General features: G+C 37.0%; 1 protein-coding gene across 6 annotated transcripts; it reads right to left on the bottom strand.

Moving 5' to 3' along the window:
- Positions 1-8,628: 8,628 nt before the first annotated feature.
- LOC121263370 (DUF724 domain-containing protein 2-like) lies at positions 8,629-21,100 on the bottom strand. 6 transcript variants are annotated; one of them, XM_041166221.1, is made up of 9 exons: positions 20,495-21,100; positions 19,858-20,265; positions 18,100-18,543; positions 12,982-13,096; positions 12,803-12,861; positions 10,866-10,950; positions 10,673-10,777; positions 9,677-9,817; positions 8,629-9,602 (listed from the first exon to the last, which is right to left on the bottom strand). In XM_041166221.1, exons 1-9 carry the CDS (start codon positions 20,957-20,959, stop codon positions 8,905-8,907), a joined length of 2,520 nt encoding a protein of 839 aa, XP_041022155.1. In that variant the 5' UTR covers positions 20,960-21,100; the 3' UTR covers positions 8,629-8,904. The 6 variants fall into 6 exon arrangements, with proteins under 6 accessions (XP_041022155.1, XP_041022156.1, XP_041022157.1 ...); XM_041166222.1 differs by having other exon boundaries at positions 12,803-12,855; XM_041166223.1 differs by having other exon boundaries at positions 18,100-18,537.
- Positions 21,101-22,986: the final 1,886 nt, after the last annotated feature.

Genomic DNA, 22,986 nt, shown 5'->3' with positions numbered 1-22,986 from the left:
TCGAACGTTACTTTAGGACATTATTCAGTAGTTAGTATTTATTAATATAATAGTTATATATATGTATTTTTTCTAGATACTCATAATATTTCTCTTGAATATAATTTAATTATTATTTTTGAAAAGTTGAGAAAAATACTAACCTTTTGTGACTATTTTCTTCTTTCATATAATCTAGTTTGAGATATTATTTGTTAATTTTAAATTCTTCTTTACTCAAGGTGTATATTTGAGCATCATCTCCAATTATTTGTGAATATGTTGGAAAAAAATGTTCCTTGTCAGAATTATGAAAAGTGGATGCTAAGGTGAGTAATCTTGAGAATGAGAGACGACATTTGAAAGGTAATGATCCTACCAGCCTTTTAGTTGGCCAGTTGGCTGGCCTATAACAATAATATGTGATATAACAATAATATAACAAAATAATCGCACATGGCTCAAATACCAAAGATGTAAATCTCAAGTAATAAATAGCTACTAATAATATTATATAATAAAAAAAAATAATAGGCGGTATAACCAGTCATATGCATAAAAGCATTTAAAACAGGCGGTATAACGCACCATATACAATACTAATATATGTTAATGTTGTGAGTAATATTTTAACTTATACTCAATAAAATATGATCTACAAAAATATTATAAGAATGATTGTATGTCTTGTTATAAATGCATACAATCCGTTACTTATACTGTGAATTATTTTTCTATTATATATATAGTATTAGTGTATAGTATTAGTATATACCTAATAGTATTAGGAGAAGTACTAATAGTATTAGGATAATGTTATATATTATAACATTATACCATATAATATATTAGTGTAGTATTAGTTTAGTATTATATGTTATATACTAATAGTATATACTAATTAGTATATAACATATACTAATTATTAATATTAGTATTAGTATTATGTACTAATATAATTAGTATATTAGTATACTACTAATTATGTACTAATTAGTATACTACTAATATAGTAATACTAATATTAATATTAGACAGCTAACCAAGAATTAGGATTTGTTAATGGCAAAAACAGCATAGTTAATTGTATTAGTGTATAGTATTAGTATATATGATATTTACATCATTATATATGATACAAAAAGACAATTGTTTCTTAGAAAGTTACAATCAACTTCTCATTCCTCTATTGCCGCTTGTTTACTTTGATATATATAATATTTAGACATTTTGGAATGTATAATATTGTCTCATTAATTATTACTTTCTCTTAAAATCTTTTATATTATTCATCAAATGTTCTAATTCAAGCCTTAAATTATAATTTAGACATTTTAATGAATTAGAATTATTATATATAGTTATTATTATATTAGTCTATAATATATATATAATACTTAATATATTATGTTATATATTATAACATTATACCGTATAATATATTAGCATAATTTAGTTTAATAGTATATGTTATATACTAATAGAATTGCTATATAGTATATACATAATACTATATATATAATATAGTATATAAAATATTATATATATATATATAATACACTGTATTATATATATAGTATATATAGTATATATTATAATATATACTATAAAATATAATATTCTATATTATATATTAACTATATATAATATACGTTATATATATAAAATACAATATAATATAGTATATAAAATATTATATATAAATATATAAAACACTATATTCTATTATATAATCGTCAAACGTTCAAACGTGACTCAGAATGACGTTCGAATGTTTTGTGTATTTAAGCCCAAAATCGAAACGGAAAACGTCATTCTCAGCTCTTATTCATTGTCTCTCCACCGTTGCACATCGCTGTCAGACCCCGCCATAACTGTCACAAAAAGGTAGTCATCCCTCTTTTGTCCACTTATTGTTTTTTTTTAAGATTTAGTAGAATTTTGTGTAAATCGAACGTTAGTAGTAGCCAGATTTTTAACTCCATTTTCCGGCTACCACGGGTCGCCATTGGCCAAATGGTCAGTGTAGAAAAGTTTCTTGAAGTGTATACTTCATTTCTATGGTAGCATTTGACCATTTAAACCGTGGTACGTGATTTTCAATAATAGCTGAGTCGACTCAGCTATTTTGTGTGGAAACGTTTCGGCAAAACGTTTGAACATATGACTTTACAATTACATAGCCCTTCCACAATTGAACGTATATTTTCTACGTGTAATGTTAACGTTTGAATGTTAAACTTTTGCCTTTCACATTGCAGAGGTCAATAATTTACATTCAAACGTAAAACATATGTGCGAACGTAAAAACATACGTTTGAATTAAAAACATACATTCTTACGTAAAAAACATACGTGTGAACATAAAAGACATACGTTCGAACTAAAAACATACGTTTGAACTACAAAACTTACGTTCAAACGTAAGTTCTTGACGTTCGAATGTAAAAACCATATGGTTGAACTGGAAGGCATAACGCTCGAATGTAACACATTTCAAAATTCTTATATGTGATGCCCTTAACGTTCGAACGTGTATATTATATTATGTTCGAACGTTAATATAATTTTTATCTAATAAATGTACATCTTTAGATAAAACATTCGAACATATGTTATATAATGTTCAAATGTTAATGCAGAACAGTTTAAAATTAATACGACAAATGCATCAATAGTACTAATAATTTTTTTCCTTTTCTATTTTCAGGATATGGCTCATCCTTTGCATACCCGAAAACGGGGGAGGGAGGGAACCACTTCGGACACTGCTCGGATCAGGGCTCGTACTGTTATGGTGGAGCAAGAGGTACTGATCAATGAGTTCGACGAGCTCAGATGGGAGTAATAGAACCTCAGATATGTGTTCATCAGTAGAGGCTAGAGAAATATCTGCACATTGAGGTGGAAGGTATACCTCTCAATGGTTTGAGAGTTCTAGATGAGGATGTGCTCCATGTCTCAGGACGTATCCTCTCATACTATGGCTGTATGCGGTATGTTATTTGAGATTTCATCGGATGTATCGCCGAGCTACTCGGGATTCATAGAGTAGTTGAGACATCGACTACAATTGACTCTCAGACTGGCGACAGTCGTTGTTCGCACATCTACATTTGTACACGGCATACTCGATGCAAATGTAGGCACTTCTACATCATCCACTGGCCCAACTGAGCTAGTAGATGATGCTAGAGTTGCAAATCGGTCAAAGACTGAGGGTACTGACCATGAGGCTCGGGATGATAACTGAGACAATGATTTCTACATCCTCACAGGAAAAGACCTCACGTAGATTGAGAGGAAGAACGTCTTCAACCGAATACATTTGCTACCTTTCTTCCGCATGTTACAGCTTATTGTTGTAACAAACTTGGATCATGTGGCACATAAGACCACATTTTGTCTAACTCGAGCACCATTTTTTATACGAGTGGCATGTGGAGATCCCATCGATTTGCCATTGCGCATCTTTGAGAGGATTCGTTACGAGGCGAGCATCGTCTCCACGGATAACCTCTCATACGGTGTCATCATCAGCCGGCTATTACTTGTTCAAAAAGTGCCACTCCAGCCGGAGGAACAGGTCATAAATCAAATGAGCCCCCTCGGCATGAGCATGCATCAACGTGGCATTGGACAGGCGATGGGGTATCATCGACGCCAGCCACCCCTTATAGCAGATCTAGCTCCTCTGATGCAATCCGGGCCTGGTGTGGGGAGTAGTAGTTAGCAGTCGACGAGCACATTTGCTAGAGATGCGCAACCTACTTGAGTTGATGCGGTGATCTCATAGTTGATTGCACATATCGATCGACAGATCGTGACTGTAGAGGATTTTTTCATTGAGATAGCCCATCGTGTATGTATCCTCAACGAGAAGGTTGATAGCTTGACTGAGGAGATACAGAGTATGAATTTAGTGAACAGTGCGTTCACGTGAGTGTTGTTTACGAAATTCTATCATATTTTTTATTTTGCTTTTAATATTTGTAAAGAACAATATTATTTAATGTATCTATTGTTTTTTAATTTCGATTCTAAATTTTTTTTAATGTTAGATTTTTCAACTTTAATACTAAATAATATTGGTGAGAGGTGGTCGCCGGTGTGAGATGGTGGAGGTGCAATGGCTTGGGTAGTCTCGTACGGCGACGCTAGGGATTGCGAACGATGAAGCCATGCGTGAGGAGCTACGGGTGTGCGTGGGAGAGGGTGGCTGCGAGGTGGAGACTAGGTTCGGTGGCGGGAGCTCGCCGGTGGTGGTGTCGGTGAGGCCAGACGGCGTGCGGCGGCGCTGGGCTGGAGGAGAAGAGAGTCGGGTGAAAGGGAGAGAGGCATGCGGCGTACGTTGAGGGAGAGGGAGGAGAGAGAGAGAGAGAGGGAAGGGAAAAGTGAGGGAGAAGAAATGGGGCTTGAGTATTTAATCCAGGTCCTTCATCTTGGGATCCTCAAAACAATCTAACGGTAGGCTTTAAATACTGATTTGGAAATACGTAAACATTAACTTAACTAAAAGCACTGAGAGGAATTAAGGTAAAATATTATTTAAACTAAACTTTGGTTTATAAAATAATATTCCTTATTAATGATGAAGTCTTATTTAATATCTTTAAGGGAATAAAACCATTTAATTAATTTAGAGTTTTCAACATAATTCAAATCCCATAATATTTTAAATAACTGAAATCATTTTAATAAAATGATATTAAAATGATTTCCAATAATTATAATATTTTTGGAGCTCTTCAAAAATATTATAATTGTCTTATTTATAATCAAGCTTAGTTCAATAACACTGAAAATACCCCATATAAATATTTTCAGTGCATTTAAAACACTGGCGTACTTTAGAAATCACATAATATCTTTAGAAATATGTCATCGAGATTCAGCACGCATAACGAGGTTCACTGTCGCTAGAGAGAAGGGGCAGATTGTTACATAATTTCCGTCCTCGGAACTTGCTTACGTCAGAAGGAATGAGCGGGGTGTTACACCAGCAGACCACAAACTTTTGCCACTCTCAAGCAAAGCGATTCAGGTTTGTCAATCTCACATTTGTGATTTGGATTATCTATACCAACCATATTTGCATTTTTTGTACGGTGAAACAAAAGCCAACGGGCGGGAAAGGTCAAGGACTATTTGACCTTACTCATACCTCGTCGACAGTCACCAAGCAGAAAAAGTCACCCAACTACCCGACCTCCCTCATGACGAGCCAACTAGCGAGAAAAGTCAAAGACTGTCTGACCTTACTCATACCTGTCAAGGATCAAGAGTTGGGACAAGTCATCAGACTGCCCGACCTCCTTCGTGACGAGTCAATAGGCGAGAAAGGTCAAGGACCGCCCGACCTTACTTATCTCTCGCCTAGAGTCAATAGGCAAGACAAGTCACCCAACTACCCGACTTTTCTCGTGACGAACCAACTAGCAGGAAAGGTCAAGGACTGTCCAACCTTACTTATCTCTCGCCAACCTTACTTATCTCTCGCCGAGAGTCTACAGGTGGGACAAGTCACCTGACTCCCTGACCTCCCTCATGATGAGCCAACTGGCAGGAAAGGTCAAGGACTGTCCGACCTTACTCATACCTCACCAAGGATCAAGAGGCAGGAGTAGTCATCAGACTGCCCAACCTCCCTCGTAACAAGTCAACAAGGGAAAAAAGTCAAGGATCGCCTGACCTTACTTATCTCTCACCGAGGATCAAGAGGCAGGACAAGTCATTGACTGCCTGACCTCCCTCGTGACGAGCCAATAGGAGGGAAAGGTCAAGGACTACCAGACTTTACTCATACCTCACCGAGAGTCAACAGGTGGGATAAGTCACCCGACTGCGTGACCTCTCTCATGCCAAGCCAACTAGCAGGAAAGGTCAACAACTGCCCGACCTTACTCATATCTCGTTGAGGATTAAGAGGCGGGACAAGTCATCAGATTGCCCGACCTCCCTCTTGACAAGTCAACAGGCCAAAAAAGTCAAGGATGCCCGACCTTACTTATCTCTCGCTGAGAGTCAACAAGCAGGACAAGTCACTCGACTGCTCGACCTCCCTTGTGATAAGCCAACTGGAGGAAAAGGTCAAGGACCGCCCTACTTTACTTATCTCTCGCTGAGAGTCAACAGGTGGGACAAGTCATCGGATTGACCGACCTCCCTCGTGACGAGCTAACTGGCAGGAAAGGTCAAGGACCGCCCGACCTTACTTATCTCTCACTGAGGATAAAAAGGCAATACAAGTCTTCAGATTGCCCGACCTCCCTCGTGACAATCCAATAGGCAAAAAAGGTCAAGGACTGTCTGACCTTAATCATACCTTGCTGAGAGTCAAGAGGCAGGACAAGTCACCCGACTACCCGACCTCCCTCGTGACGAGTCAATAGGCGGGAAAGGTCAAGGACCACCCAACCTCCCACCAAGCCAGCAAATCTTTGGACTGCCCAACCTCTCTCACTTGGATAGCAATACAAGCACAACATGTTCTCTAGCAAATGCCGAGTATTTACACTCATGCCACAACTACCGCCAGTGAGTTACCTCTGGGAACGAGCCTCCAAACTCCACAACTGCCTCATGCTAGTTTCCTTCGGAAATGAGTCGACGGGTTCGACAACTGCCTAAGAAGGACCCGGGGGTCAACGAGCTCTCTAACCACTTAGTACGGGTTACTATCAACAAACACCAAAAACAAAATGGGAACATCAAACGACGATTTACTCCAAGGGGCAGAAAATTCACTACTATCAATAATAACAAAAACAATCATGAAAATACACAAAAAAATCAATTATGGAAATATGCACTTTTCATCGACAATAAGCAATCTCTCAGGAAAACATCCACACAAATAAACAAACTAGAAGTCGAGCTCCGTGATCGCACCTAACGTAATCGAGGACATCTCCCGTCGAAGTCGAGCTCCGCACTCGCACCTAACGTGGTTGAGTACATCTCCCATAGAAATCAAGCTCTGTGCTTGCACCTAATGCAATCAAGTACATCTCCCACCCAAGCCGAGCTCTGCACTCGCATTTAATACGGTTGAGTAATCTCCGGCCAAAGCAGAGCTCTACGCTCACACCTAATGCGATCGAGTACATCTTCCGCCCAAACCGAGCTTCGCACTAACATCTAACACGGTCGGGTACATCTTTCACCAAAGCAAAGCTTTACGCTCACTCCTAATGCGGTTGAGTACGTCTTCTGTCAAAAAAGAGTTTTGTGCTTGCACCTAACGCGGTTTATTTATTGACTTGAAGATTCTCAAGGCTATCTTGTTGAGCAAATCAACCTTAACAATCGCGATCAATAGTTAGAACAAAATTGACTAGGTCCAGCCCATCGCTAAAATTAAGAGAAGAGATAAAGTCAAGTATTTAGCCATCGGAGATAAAGCCAAGAAGAGATAAGACAAGTTGATTTAAACTCATAAAAAGAAAGAGATTCAGACTCCTAAAAGAAAATGACTTTATAAGACAAGTTGAACTCAATCACTATAAGGAAATAGACTTCTATATAAGGAGGAGATCCCTACAAATCTGACAAACTCTACATAGGCTCTCCACACAAACTCCTTATGTGCAAACTCCACCACACATAGCGACCTCAAATGATCTTCCTTAAATTCTTCCATTGTACTATGAGATATGTGAGGTCATAAGAGATTGTAAAATCGTTCATTATAGTGAATTTCGCCCCCAAACAACCCGTGGACATAGGCATTATATCAAATCACGTAAATACATGTGTCTCTCTTTATTTATTTTTATTTGCTCACTTATTATTGATTTTATGGATGAACACGAAGAGTACCGTAGCAAAGTTCGAATCATCAACATGGGTCGAAGATCATTCTTTCATCTCTTTTGGTTTGTTGTAGAAATTAAGTTATTAACAATTGCCAACCCATTAAATATTATATAATTCACACATATATCTTTTTAAGAGAATGCTTTAATCACAGAGGGATTTTACAAAAGTATAAGCTACTTTTATTGTAAAGTAAATCTAACAATATATTATATATTATCTTGTCAATTTGTGAATTTATATGCCGGTTGCACTTCTCATCTCTTAAATTTTAAATATAAAATCTTAAGTAATCTCAATCCGACACTGGATGAAATTATTATGTCCGCATATTGAATTATTAGCTGAAACGTAAGGTCGTTATGATGGCCATCCACCAGCCACCAACGACTTGGGACTGAGAGTTTGCGTGTGATCTACAAGGTGACTCAAATCGAAATTAAAGCTGATCAAATTATAAGACCATTACCAAGATTACATATTTCTTAGGTCTGTCATCAGTACCCATGTATCAATTGCATTTACATTGGCTAAGTCTATCTTCATTTTGTGTAAAATTCTACATAATGCTTAATTAAATAGGTTATGTTTAATGGCATTGCTAATTGGGTTTTCTTGCCTGAACAGAAAATTTCACTTTACCCTTTTCTTTTTCCATTTTTCCAACGCAAAATAAGATGGAGAGGTCGAATTCCATAGCATAACTAAACACGAGGAAATAATTGTTTGCATGATTTCTATCTTTTTTTTGTACCCCTAAGCAACCATGCCACCATGCTTCTTATGCCAGATATCAAGACTTACACACCACAACCAAGATTGGCAGCGAAGAGCCAACAAAAAATCAATCACTAACCATGTATATTCAAAAGACTATATATAACAAAAATCAAGAGGCCAAAAAGCCATTCAAAAAAAAAAAAAAAAAAACCAAACTTGCTATCTGTCACTGAGATTTGGCGTATTAAGACTAGCTAAAATGCATTTACAAGGCTACTCTAATGTGCTGAAGTCAACAACTTCCATAGTAGGGCAGCATCTCCATGCCCTCAAGGGAGCTTTCACCAAAAGGAGGAGCACAGTTTGCCAAATGAGGCGAAGAGGATATCACTCCAATTTCCAAGAGGCGGCAGCTGTCTTCTCAAAATCAAGCTGGGCACCCTGAATGTCCTCATTGATTGTGTCCACACGCTTCTGCAACCTGGAAATTTCAAGTTCTTTACTCTTCATTTTTGACTCGATTAGTGTATGTTCTACCTGTAGCTTAGTTATCTGCGTAGTAATATTGGCCATCTCTTCAGCTAAAACCGTTTTCTCCTGATTATAATGCAATATCTTAAACTCCGCATCTTTGGACTCATTCAATATCTGCCCTTCTCTATCTTTAATTGACAGCAATTCATTCATACGACCTTGTAAAACTGTCACATCAAATCCATGCTTTTCCAGCTCATGAAGACTCTCCAAATAGCCATAAAAAATGCTTCTAGGGTCATCTAATCGCAATTTGGATATTTTCTCAACCAAACTGGTAAAGGTTACCATATTAGCAACAGCCAATCCCTCCCGATACTCCTCTTTGCATTTACCCAAGGGACGAAAGTGTGCATCTTGTGGCATTAATCTGAATATTTCCATACCTTCAATTGTCTTCCATATAGGTGAATTCTTCACAAATGGCAAGCTTCTAGTCTCATCCAACACACAGTCACTGGTGGCATCAGCCGCAGGAACTTGTTGCGCAATACCAACTTTCTGTTCTCTTACTTCATTGCATTCATTGACAGTCCTAACGGGCGATAGTTCTATGCAGAAGGCAAATATAATCAGGGCATATTTACCACGGCAGGGAATTGATCAGAATGTCAAAGTAGCTTACTTGACTCTTTGATAATTGTTGGACAATGCAGCATTCCATCAATCCATGTTGATAGAGGCTGATCATCATCATCATCCATATTGCCAGATGCTGCAAGGCTTGTCATGCCAACATTATTTGCTGTTGATACGTCTTGAGAGTCTACAAAATGCAAGCACTGTCTTTAGTTCCGGACATGGTATAACATTGTAAGCAATTCTCCCACCTAGCTTGGTCCTAATGAAGAGCAAGGCAAAGGGAATTTGCTTTATTAATCTGCAATGTGTTTCCAACAATTATTCCCAATCGATTCATCCTTTTTCTTCACATGTGAATTCTCACAGATGCGTTGGAATAAAGGTCCTTTTTACAGGAGAACCAAATGCAGGAAAATTGAAGTTGTTCAGTACTTGCTTAAAGCATGTAACCTTTCCCTAGGAAATATCTCACACAAACAAAGAATTTAATACTCTATTTAATGGTTGAGGAACCATGGGAGAAGAGCCTTGGAGTGCCTGTCACAAAATTCCAAGACTTCTTTGACTCTCCTTGGACTAGAAAACTATAAATGAAGGATAAAAGAAACATTTTTTTGATAACACGAAGGATAAAACAAACATATCCACACCAAAAGTTAAAAAGCCTCATCACAATAGTCCCTCAACCATCTTAAATTCACCGTATCATTCTAGGGTGTTGCCTTATTTTTTTCTTGACATCATTTTGAGTTGCTTCACAAAGTTAAAAGCCTCATCACAACTAGTCCCTCAACCATCTTAAATTCAGCTTATCACTCTAGGGTTTTACCTTATTTTTTTCTTGGCGTGTATTTTTAGTTGCTCCACTGATGCTTCACAAGCTTGTTGTTTTAAATTTTCTGTTCTAAAATTTAGGGGCTAGTCTAATATTTTCACTTATACTAACGGAAGTTATAAAAGCTTCTGGTTCCTGATAAGCTTTCGGTAACTCCTTACTAGGGGGCTGAAAGAAGGAACTAAGATTGCACACCCATCATACCTGTAGATTTCCCCACTGTAAGCATATATGAAGCAACTCCTTGGGTTGGAAGAACTTCTACAACAGTTCCATCAACAGCACCTCCATCTCCATTCTGCTCCTTACCTACAAATCATACAGCACAGTGATTTCGATAAAAAAAGAGAACTATCTAGCAACTATGCTTGACGCTATTAAATAGCTTCCTCTGAACCTTTTGAGATTGTGACCACTACTTTACGAGGCCTTCCTCGCTTTCTTTTAATGCTGTTTCCTCCAGATATATGTGGACATATCTTCTGCACAATAAGAAAAACATCATAACCAATATCACTGGGCTGAGTCAAAAACAGGATTAGAGAAAAGACAAAACCACTATGATGGACCTTCCACTAAAAGTATTGCCATGCCTTGACACAAACCCAAGCTATCTAGCAGATAATCCTACATACTTCCTGTTCATTCTCGTTCCACATGGTCCAACAGTAGGCTCTAACATATCAATTAAATTGAGAAAGCCATAGAAATCTTCAAATTTGTATTCAAAAGGTAATATTTTTGGGGGTGGGGGTGCAACATGTAAATTAACTTAACAATTAACCTGGTTTGAGGAATTATACCACACAAACACACATTCAGCGCATGCACCACACTAGAATGCAATCTACTTTGCCTACAAAGTGTGGCATGGTGGGTACTCACGCAGATTCCCCTTTTCTTTCTCTTTCCTTGATGGCAAGAACCAAGTTTTACCTCTGGTGTATACACTTGATAATCATATGATAATTGGTCGTCATGTACTGCTGAGTTCTGAGACAAATTAGACGAATCTCAATATAAGGGAAATTTTCCCCCCAACAAATCCTACCGAGGATTTGTACCAATTGGGTTTTTTTTACCTAATAGTTAAGTGGTGATTTTTTATACAAGTAAAAACTTATTAATGCCAATAGGTGTAGCCAAGTATACTAGATGTATACAAGAGAAAACACCTAGTTGGGGTGCAAAAAAAGATAAACCCATCTAGGAAAATGAACCTAACAAAGCCCTAGCCCAAGCCCAAAGGCGTGCCTGCCCCAAACCACCACCAGTGCACCAATGCCTATCTCACCAAACCAGATTTTGCCTATATGCCAAGCCACTGTAAATTCCCCAACACTCCCCAATACTTGTAAACTCTGAACGAGCCAACTAAAAATATACAATTGGTTTTGTCTTTTCCCCCTGGTCCTCCCTCGACTTGAACTACCTCCCTTATCGTCATAGTTGATTGCCCAAGTAATTGCTTTAACTCTCTGCTCTTCTTAGATCTTGATTTTGAGCCAAGTACATGACCCGCCCTTATTGCAATGAGTAGTGCTGTGAATTGGTCCTTGAATCCTTCGCAAGTAATCCCCACACACTGTTGTATCTCATTTACCTTGTCCAAAATCGAATTCAATGATGAATCAACTATATTGTTAATCGGTGGGAGGGATATCAGGGGGACAACATCTTCTGCAGTCTCCTCTCCATACTATGGACCAGGCCCTAAAAATTCCCCCTCACAAGGCACCAATGACAACCCCGTCCCTTCCTTCACACCAGTTCCTAAAACTCGCATCTCCTCCACAACGCTATTAATGCTGTCACCACCTAGGCCAAAGTTATGTGTCGACCCACAAGATGCCTGAAGAGGTACACCAGTTTCCTCTGACATGGGTGGTGGAACCATGGTCGCCATTTGAATTTTGGGGATAGCGGAAACTCCCCCAAAACTCGGCTATACCTCAGGTTCTGTCGTGGTTGCTGTCAATTCAATGAAAAAGAGCATTGACTGTGCAACTCGTCCGCGATTTCTAAGTCACCTTTGGTGAGGGGCAGTCCGTTTTGGTCATCTCCACGCCAAAGGAAGTGCTTTTTTAATGAGTTTGTGTTTTTCTTTTTTTAAGAGGGTTTAAAGATGTTTGGAAAAAAAAAAAAAAAAAAAGAAATTTTGCACTGTCGGTAGAAACCCTCGGTGGGGTTTCTCAGTGGACATAGCAGGGTCCCTCAGTATAAACTTACCACGGAATCTTGGGTAGGATAATTTTTATTCTTCTTCTGATCTGAACCCCCCATCCCCGTAGCTTCAAAACATAAGATGACAGGCATTTCAGCTTCTTTACTTACATCTTCATGAACAATTTCTTTTGCAGTGCCTCCATCTGCATTGTCCTCCTTACCTGCATCTAATTAGATGTAAACATTCTTTACTGTAGAAAATACTAAAATCCTGCACACACTATAATGGCTATCTACTCTGCCTAGAAAATCCAATCAATGCAATGTTCATTTATGACTGTATTTACCTGCTGCTGAAGACAGTGGGCTCTTTACTTGTGATTTTGTAGATCTTCCCTCCTTACTTCTCATGGTATTTGTTTCTTGACTGTCTAATTGACCATGCTTCCGTTGCCCAGTCCACTACACAAGGAAATGAAAATGTTCTTAAAAGAATTATCAGGCCACAGAAGAAACCAAACTGAAGTTAAATTACGAGATGATTATCATTGCTCCTCAAGGTGATTTGAAAAAAGACACTGATGTAGAGAGGTCCAATCTACATCATGTTGTCCTCTATGGATATCTTTCTTTCTTTCTTTTTATCAGTAAATGAGATTTTATTGATCGTAGGAATAGGCAAAAGCCCAAGTAGACGGGTCCTCGATGGATATCTTAAGAATGCAAAACTGCACCTTGAGTAGCATCTACCCCAACTAAGCCAAACTGACAAGGTCTCATTAAAGTTCTTGCAAGCATACAAAAATTTTGTTTATATTGTACTTTAAAAAATGCTTCTAAAATAGGGAATCAGTTAATGATTCTAGGTATCAAAAGGGTTTGGCCGGCGATGGCAACTATCTTTTCAATTTATAGTCTTATAATAGAGTTCCAGTTTTTTTTTTAAGGTTTAAACAAGACACTAAAAGTAAATGTATTTCCATGAAGTATACTATAAGATATTTCAGATCTATTATGGAATCCCATGTTCGCTTTCAAATCTTCAAGAACGCATTTTGCATACTTCTTCAACTTCCTTGCCTTTGAACTTTAAACTTTTGATTTGGAATAAAAACTTTGACAAGAGAAAAAGAAGTTAAGTAAACAAATTTTATTGATCAAAGAATAGACAGAGCCATATACAGAGTTCTAATCGGTAAAAACAAAGGCATGTCTTAAGCTATGTAGGCACATTATAGACAAGAAAATCATGTAGGTCCATGCCATTGAAGTCAACAGTAATGGCCCAAGTACAAAGTGTTCTAAAGAATAAATCTTTCAGCTCCTCCTGCGATCTCTCCTTGTCTTCAAATGTCCTGTCATTACATTCCTACCATAAACACCACATAATGCATATAGAGATCATCTTCCAGACAGCTTTAATCTGTTGCATGCCTCTTAGATTTGTCCAGCTGGCCAGCATTGCCACCATTGTCTCTGGCATAACCCAAAACAAGTCTAATCTACTGAACACCTCATTCCATAATACCCATGCAGTCTCACAATGTAGTAGGAGATGGTTTACAGACTCTCCCCCTTCTCTACACATGCAACACCAATCTACAATGATTACACTTTGTTTCCTCAAGTTGTCGATTGTGAGAATCTTCCCCAACGAGGTTGTCCACACAAAAAAAGCTGCTTTGGAAGGCACCTTATGTCTCCAAAGCCTTTTCCACGGAGACTGAGTTTGGGGTTCTTGTGTGGGAGCCTTATAAAATGAGCGAACCGAGAATACCCTTTTACCATCGGGTATCCACCACATTAAGTCTTCCTGCTGAGTGCTTGGTGTTATAGAGTACAAAAGGCTGGAAAAATCTGCAAAGCTGCTCATTTCCCAGTCTTGTGCCGCCCTACTAAAGGTGATGTTCCAACGGATCTGGCCCCGGATATCTCCATGACTTCCGCCACTGATACATCTTTAGAGTACTAGCAATATTGAATAGTGAAGGGAATATCTCTTGTAGAGTATTATTACCGCACCAAATATCTCTCCAGAATTTAATCATTAAGCCCTCACCCAGAAGAAGTCTAGTGTGTCTGCTCAAGACCTCCCATCCTCTTCGAATGTGTTTCCACAAACCCACTCCAAAATAAATCTCCATGTTTGCTCTCAATCACCAATTTCCACAGGGCTTCTGGTTCCTTATGATATCTCCATAGTCACTTGTCAAGTAATGCCCAATTAAAGATCTTCATACTTCTGATGCCCAAACCACCATTAGAAATGGGACTGCATACCGTCTCCCACTTGACTAGGTGAAACTTGAACTCCTCCCCCACTCCACTATACAAGAAATCACGTTGGAGTTTCTCAATTCGAAACGTCAAACTTGCAAGTATAGGAAACAAGGATAAAAAATAAGATGGTAGGTTAGATAAAGTACTTTTAATCAACGTAATCCAACCACCTTTTGACAAATACATCATTTTTCATCCCACCAGTCTCCGCTCTACTTTTTCAACCAATGTGTCCCATAAAGAAGACGCTCTCGAAGGAGCCCCCAACAGAAGGCCCAGGTAAGTCATAGGGAGTGAAGCTATCTTACATCCCAACGTGTTGGCCAGCTGTCGTAGAAAAATAAGTTATTGCGCATAGTGAAAAGAATCAATTGGCGAGATTCCAAGATGTGATCTTGTCTTGAATGGAAAATCATACCAAGGTGGATTGTCAATAAATCTCTTATTTCAATATGCTCATAATTGTATTGATCAATTATGAGATGTTGGGTTGATGTTTGGTGCGGAGACGTTGCTTTAAAGGAGGTTTATCCTTCTCTCTTCAAAATTGCATTGCATAATGAAGCCTCTATTGCTGATTATATGGTTTCCTCGAATGGCCTACTGCAGTGTAATGTATCATTTATCAGAGCAGTTCAAGACTGGGAAGTGAGAGACATTTCTGATTTTTACAGCACCTTGTATGCTTTGAATTTGGACTGTGGAGTGGGCAACAAGCTGCTGTGGATGCATCCAAGGAACATGAATTTCGCAGTTAGATCCTTTTATAATGTTATGTTTTCTCATCCGTCCATTGTCTTCCCTTGGAAGCACATTTGGAAAAGCAAAGTGCCTCTACAAGTTGCTTTTTTTGGTTGGCTGGCCTCTCATGGGAAAATTCTCACCATAGACAAGTTGAGGAAGTGTCGTTTTTTCATAATGGATTGGTGCTTTATGTATAAACGGAATGGCAAATTGACAGACCATCTTCTTCTCCACTGTGATGTGGCAAAGGCTCTATGGGATGAAATTTTTATAAGGCTGGACATTGCTTGGGTGATGCCGAAGAGATTGGTGGATCTTTTGGCTTGTTGGAGTGGAATACGGGGAAATCACTAAAAGAATATAATTTTTTAATATTATTTTTGTTTTGAAATTTGAAAAAGTTGAATTATTTATTGTATTTTGTGTGGGAATTTGGAAAAGTTGTAATGAATAGATGAGATGAGATTGTTTGTATAACCAAACAAGACCTTATTTTTATAGTCTTTGTTACTTTGGGCTAAGTCTATTGTATTTAAGGGGGATAGTTTTAATGACTTGTATGCTTCTTCTTTTTTTGTCTGTAGGTTGTAATTAGGTATTTCTCTCTTGCATACTACATGTGTACTTGGGCTATGCCTAATTATGATGATCAATAAATTTGATTAATTATCAAAAAAATTGTATTGATCAAAATCTGTGTATAGGATTGAGGAAGAGATTGGACTCATAAATTTCCTTTTACAAAAAACTCATGACAACATATTCATGTTTGTCTTTATCAGCATATTTGCCATTCTGAAATGATCTATCAAGTCTGCTAATAAGTATTTGGCGGACCAAAGCACCTTTAACAACAGCTTTTTTTTTACTTGGAAAACTTCCTTAGCAAAGATAATTTTTTTATAAGTGCTTAGGAAAGATTCTCGCCATTGATAATCTCAGGAATTTTATATCATCATGGCTGAGTGGAGAATCTGTAGACCACCTTTTAGTCCATAATGAGGTTGCCAGATCCTTATGAAACAACTTCTTTGGTAGAGTTTGATTGTCTTCAGTTATGCCTAGAATGATAGTAGACCTCTTTGCAAACTGGAGAGGAATGGCTCATATCGGCAATGTGGCAGCCCGCAAATTGCAGTGTGCAAGATGGCTCATATCTGCTAGTGTGGTATATTTGGAGGTAAATGAATGATAGAAATTTTAAGGACCGCAAGAGGACGATGGAAGGGCTAAAACCTTCTTCTTCAATACTCTGTTTCTTTGGGTGCCTGCTATAGATTTCCTTCTATCCTTTTCTGTTTCTAATTAGGTGTCTGTTGATAATACACAGCATATAGCTAACCTTTTTTATTATATATATATATTTCATTCTTAGTCTGTTGTATACATCATGTGTACTTGGGCTAAGCTTTTGCTTTATTCAATAAAATCTCCAGTTACCTACTAAAAAAATATGCAGCTTGACAGTTTAGAAAAATGTCTTGTAATGGCTCAAAAGGATAAAAACGTTCTCAATTTGGTATTATGATTGGGACATTGCCTTACATGAAAAATGTTTTAACCACAGAAAGATTTCACAAAAGTAAACTTGCAAACTAACATGGCTTCATGTAGTACGTCAGATTGTAAAGTTAACTTTTATCATAAATGAGATTTAACAAATCACATGAAACCACGTTAGTTTGTGAGTTTACTTTTGTAAAATCTGTTTGTGGCTGTGGCACTTCTCGCCTTCTATTATTAGTTGATGTTTATGGACTAGATAATTTACGTCTAGAATGAAGTCAAAGCTGGTGGAGCTGGAGGGTTTAGTTTTTCAGATTATGTCTTGGTTGGCTAGGTTTGTTTCCATGGTTTCTGCGGTAAGGTAATCCCCTGTATGGGTTCTTATACTTTCCAACAGCTTGGGTTACTTTGTATTCCTACCAGAAGTCCAAAGGTTCAGGTCCTAAAAATGGATTAAAACTTTGGAAGGCCAAATAAAGTAGAATGTTGATGGGAGTAGCATGGGGTGGGGGAATTATAAAGGAATCATTTAGGAGATTCTTGGTTGGTTTTTCAAGTCATTATGGAGAGGCATGGATGACATGGCTGAATTAAGGGCTGTTGTGGATAGTTTGAAACTTTGTATGAAGCTAAATTTCCTTTTTGTTGATTTAGAATCTGATTCTCAACTCATAGTTAACCAGTTGCTTGGTCATGGTGTTTATATTGGGAAGTGCTTGAGGTATAGGAAGAGTTTCAAATTGTGAGATTTTGTTTGCAAGTAAAGGTAGGTCACATTTTCAAGGAGGTAAACCAGATTACTAATTGCTTAGCTAAAGTTCATGCTTACGGAATTTCACAAGCCAATTAATAAAAGTCTCTTTTTTCCAAAACAGTCAATATATAAGCAAATAGTACGAGCACAAATAAGGACTACGAGAGAAGATTAAACTCACAACTTTTGCTACCCCACCAAGGCTCTCAATTTCAGCAAAACGTTGATTGGCATCAGCCTCTGAATGTCTTGATTGTTTATCTTCACTGTTTGGGGTAGCCAATCCAGAAAGTACTTTGGTTGATGTTTTGCTTTGCCTCTTCCTTAAGTTGCACGCTGTAGCAGATAACAGGGCCTCTAAGGTATTCCTCCTTCTCAACTTTTTTGGAGGATGCGACTCTGTAGAATTACCATCAGAGGTGGGTAGTTTCATTTTCTTCATGCTTCCAGTCAAGGCATAACTTAGTCCTTTTCCATCACCAAGACTTGACTGCTCCATCGATTTCTTCACAGAATTTGCAGAAAGCAGTGTTCTCTCACTCATGCTATCCCTTGTGACACCTGAACCTTCAACTTCAACAGTTCCTTCAGGGTTACTGGCAATCTGATCATGCCTCGTCTGTTCCTGAAACAAAAGTCTGTTATTCAAGCTACCAATAAGTCCTTATAACTTTTTTTTTATTGGTCCAATAAATCCTTATAACGTTGGTAACACAAACCAACTCTTACCTCTAATAAATCCTTATAACCTTTTTAGTAACGATAGCCAACTCTTACCTCTTCCATGCAAACTTTCTAATATAAATTTATCAGTGTTATCCAGACACCAAAGCACACTTAGGTGATGGCACAAGTGATGCCTAGTCCCCACGCCCATGGCCATTGCATATATTCTCAGTAGTTTATGCACCACATTTGTACCATTCTCAGAGTAATTAACAATAATGTAATTGGAAGTAACATCTTAGGCAAAGTGTAAGTACTATAACCTACCGATAAGTAAATATACTTCTTAGAAACAAACATTTTTTTTTATCTGTACTCAGAAACAAGCACCGGTTGAACAAGAAAGATACCACCAAATAAGAAGTCACATAATGAACGTGGTTTATGAATCCTATCACTCTTCTAATTGCCAATTTCCCAATAAATGGTGGAAAACCAATTTTTAGCATAGTAACTTTGGCACACACTAATAAAAGTTTAGTAGAGTAAACCTAATATTACCAAGGTATATATTGTCATGTCTGTACTACTTGAGCAAAACTGAGGGATCAAACTCCTCAATGCTTCACAGATACAACCAACTAATACATAAACCCTATAAATAAAGATGTATGAATATTCTAGTATTAAAAAAAAAAACAAGATAGACAGAGGGTCCATCCAATCAAGTATAACCCTCCAAAAGTACCCTCAAATCAGCAGCATGCACTGTGTCATGTAAAAGTAAAGAACTTTTCTGTGCCTTTTAAATGGAAAGATTTTATTTTGATTACCGATTAAAAACAAAGGGAAAGATTTTATCCAAAGATGCTGCGGAGAGAAAAAATAATCTGATTAAAAGGGAAACATTATATTTACATTTAATTCCATATCTTTGGGAAGAAGAAATAAAAAGATACAAAAGCTTTAAAGCATAACATCACCACCCACTATGACTAGCACCCCGATTAGTCAAGCTTTTGTTAGGAGCCAACTGAAACTGGATTCCAACTACTAGCACAGCTCGCTTCGCTTATGTTGCGGGGCTTGTTGCTTTTTGGGTAGCGAGAAGAGAGTATTTCCATTGTGAAGGATTCAATCCAGCCATATTCGGCTACGCTGTTCAAACCCAAACTCGTTATACTGCCACGTGACCCCCCCCCCCCCCCACCCCAACATTCAACCCCTTTGTGCGTGTGCGAGAGAGAGAGAGAGAGAGAGAGAGAGAGAATACCTGATATCTACTGACCCATTTCCCATCTTTCCATTCCACACGAGGCCTTATATTCGACAGATTGATTATCTTATCCTCATTCGTGCGATTGAAATAGACAAGATACCTCGTATCATTAATGCGTTTAGCAATCAAACCCGGCCGCCAAGCAAAGTCACAAAATGCATCCACTTTTTCCAACACATCGTATTTTATGTTTGCCTGAGGAGGTGGAGGAAGAGAAGCTCGAATATGGAGAAAATCTACAGCAACCCTACCAAGATTAGACTCATCAGAGCTCTCATACTTCACCAAAAATGTGTCATCCCCGTTCTCTTTAATGACAGTTGCGGGGAACCAAGCATCGGACAGATTTTCTTTTTGATATTCACTTCTACTGCCATCCCTGAGCTGAAAACTGAACCTGTCCTTTGCTTTGGAAATCAAAGGATAAAAAATCATTACAATCATAACTATTTTATTGATAATTATAACAATTATGCAAATAATCCTCGGATTATTAACACATTACACTTAGATCAGCAATTAAACAAACCCAGAAACTAATACCCACCAACAATAATTCAAATTGTGCAACAAAATTCGACAAATAAGTTGAAAAAATCTTCGATTTTAACCCTAAAACTACATGATATACCTGCTTCTCAGTACGAACCCACTTCTCCCCGAGCCACTCCAAGTGAACTCTCAAATATTTTCGGTCAAATTCAAAAATACCCGGCGGGTTCTCGAAAAAAACCCTGTAGCTCGAATCTCCAAGGACTCTCACGACCACACCAGTCCACCACCCATCCCTGAAATACGCGCCAACAACATCGCCATGCTCAAAATTCTGGGCAGCAACCTCTTGTTGGGGAGGCGAAGGCCTTATATAGGCCAGGTCAACGTACTCCTTGAGTGGCTCGGACCCATCTTCGGTGAGCAAGGTCTGGTACTCGACCCTTGCCCTCTGGAGCATCTTGGGTAAAGGCACTGAAGGGAGGTCGATGATAGTGGCCAGGTACCAAGAGACCTTGAAACCTGGCTCGTCTCTGGTCACTTCGACCTCCACACCCAAGCTGTAGAGATGGTTCGTCTCGCTGCTGCTTTCAAAGCTCCCCATTTTGGTGTGCTCTCTGACCTCGGTGTGTATGTTTGCGTGAGGTGGGGATGGATACTATTGGAGAGACCAGCGGAGGGGACGTTCTCTACGATCGAAGGTTTGTTAACCGTACGGCATCGGAAAATGGCGACCGTTTTGGGAATTTTATCACCAAAATCTCTAAGGCTGCGTTTGTTACCAAACTCACCTCAATTTATCTCAATTTATCATTATAATTTTTTTAAATTTTAATATAAAATATAATAAATAATTTAATTTTTTTAAATTTTAAAATAATAATAATATTAAAAAATAATATTCAAACAATATTTTATCATCACAACTCAACTCAACTCAACTCAACTCACTTTAACATTCACACATCCTAAATGTTACTTTTTTATTTTTTTTGTCTTTTTTTCATCATCATCATCTATCATATCTCGTGACGTAAAATACTTAAAAGCTTGTTTTAGTTACATGAAATTAAATTATTTTATTTTTATTTTATCATCAAATATTATAATTTTTTAAAATTTTTATATAAAATATAATAAATAATTTAATTTTTTAAAATTTTAAAATAATATTATAATAATATTTTATTTAACCTTTAACAAAATATATCATCTTATTTTATAATATTGACTCTTTAAAGAAAAATAAAAATACTATCTATAATTTCATCGAGGTAATCATATGAGTTGACTTATCAATTATTATAAAAAAAGTACATTAAAAATTTAAAATTAAAACGGTAAAAAGATAAAAAAAAAAAAAAAAATCAACTTTATTGTGAGAAAGAATAAAAGAAAAGAAGGGCAATCTTTTAATGTGAAAGGATAATTATTTTGCGATAAAAAAAATTTTCAAGTTTTTTTGGAGTGAAATATAGAGGAAGAATATAAAATTCAGATCCATAATATTTTCACTACACTAGGGACCATTATGGGAGTGTTGTAATTAGGAGTGAATTAAGTCTGGTCAGGTTGGTCTATAGGTTATTTTTGAGACCGAACCGAATCACTTTGGTTCACCTTGTTCTCATCCCGGATCAGACCGAATTTCCTTATAAATCGGACTAGACTGTTAAGTATCAGTCCGGTCCGTCTAATCCAACACCAAATGAATCAGTTTTATATTTTCAACCCAGTTGACATTTCTAGCCAGAATTTTGCTCAAGTCTTGACATTTTATTTCATTTTTAGCCTAAAATTATTTATATACAAAAAATTACCTAATTATTTTAATTAAGTGTAAATAGTAGAGTATATATGAATATATGATGTATTTACATATAATAACATAAGTTATCATATGATTTATGATATATTATTAATTAATAACATATATTATTAATGCTTGCTTGCAATTTACGTATCTTAAAAAAAAAATATCTAATTACTTTAATTAAGTGTAAATAGTAAAATATGTATGAATGTATGATGTATCCACATATAATGGCATAAATTATCATATAATTTATAATATATTATTAATTGATAGCATATATTATTTAACATTTTATATGGTCAATGATAATAAATTAGATAAAAATTACATAATTAATTTATACAATTACTATATAAAATAATATATTATATATATAATATTTTTAAAAAATATATATTGTTCATCAGGTTTTGGTCCAGTCCAGTCCAAAAATCACAGACCCGGAACCGGACCGAAACCCATTCGGTCCCACAAATGGAGACCGAAACCAACCAAAAATTTTTTGTGGGGTCTAGTTCGGTTGGCTTTTCCTTTCCTGATTGAAAATTTTACACCCCTAGCTGTAATTTCCTGTATTTTATCAAAATGAAATAACAAGGAATAACATAATTTTTTTTATTTTGTTTGTAAAAGACTTTTGTCCATACTTGTTGATAATCATAGTAATTGAAATATGGAGGAAGAAAATAAACAAAAAGGTTGTTATTCTTCTCAATTTTCTCAAATATAGAGACAATATTCAAAACAAATATTATGAATATTTAGAAAAAGTTTAAACATACATTTTTTTTACATGATTTGAAATCTACAAAACA

This window comes from Juglans microcarpa x Juglans regia, chromosome 4S (assembly GCF_004785595.1).
Source record: "Juglans microcarpa x Juglans regia isolate MS1-56 chromosome 4S, Jm3101_v1.0, whole genome shotgun sequence".
In the NCBI taxonomy this organism is placed as follows: domain Eukaryota; kingdom Viridiplantae; phylum Streptophyta; class Magnoliopsida; order Fagales; family Juglandaceae; genus Juglans; species Juglans microcarpa x Juglans regia.
This window is presented reverse-complemented; position numbering and strand designations above follow the sequence as displayed.

Coding starts and splice junctions, on each gene's coding strand:
- LOC121263370 (XM_041166221.1), bottom strand. CDS start 20,959: ATGGGGAGCTTTGAAAGCAGCAGCGAGACGAACCATCTCTACAGCTTG. Junction 13,097..18,099: donor TTGGTGGGGTAGCAAAAGTT/GTGAGTTTAATC, acceptor TTCCTTGTGTAG/TGGACTGGGCAACGGAAGCA. Junction 12,862..12,981: donor CCCACTGTCTTCAGCAGCAG/GTAAATACAGTC, acceptor ACATCTAATTAG/ATGCAGGTAAGGAGGACAAT.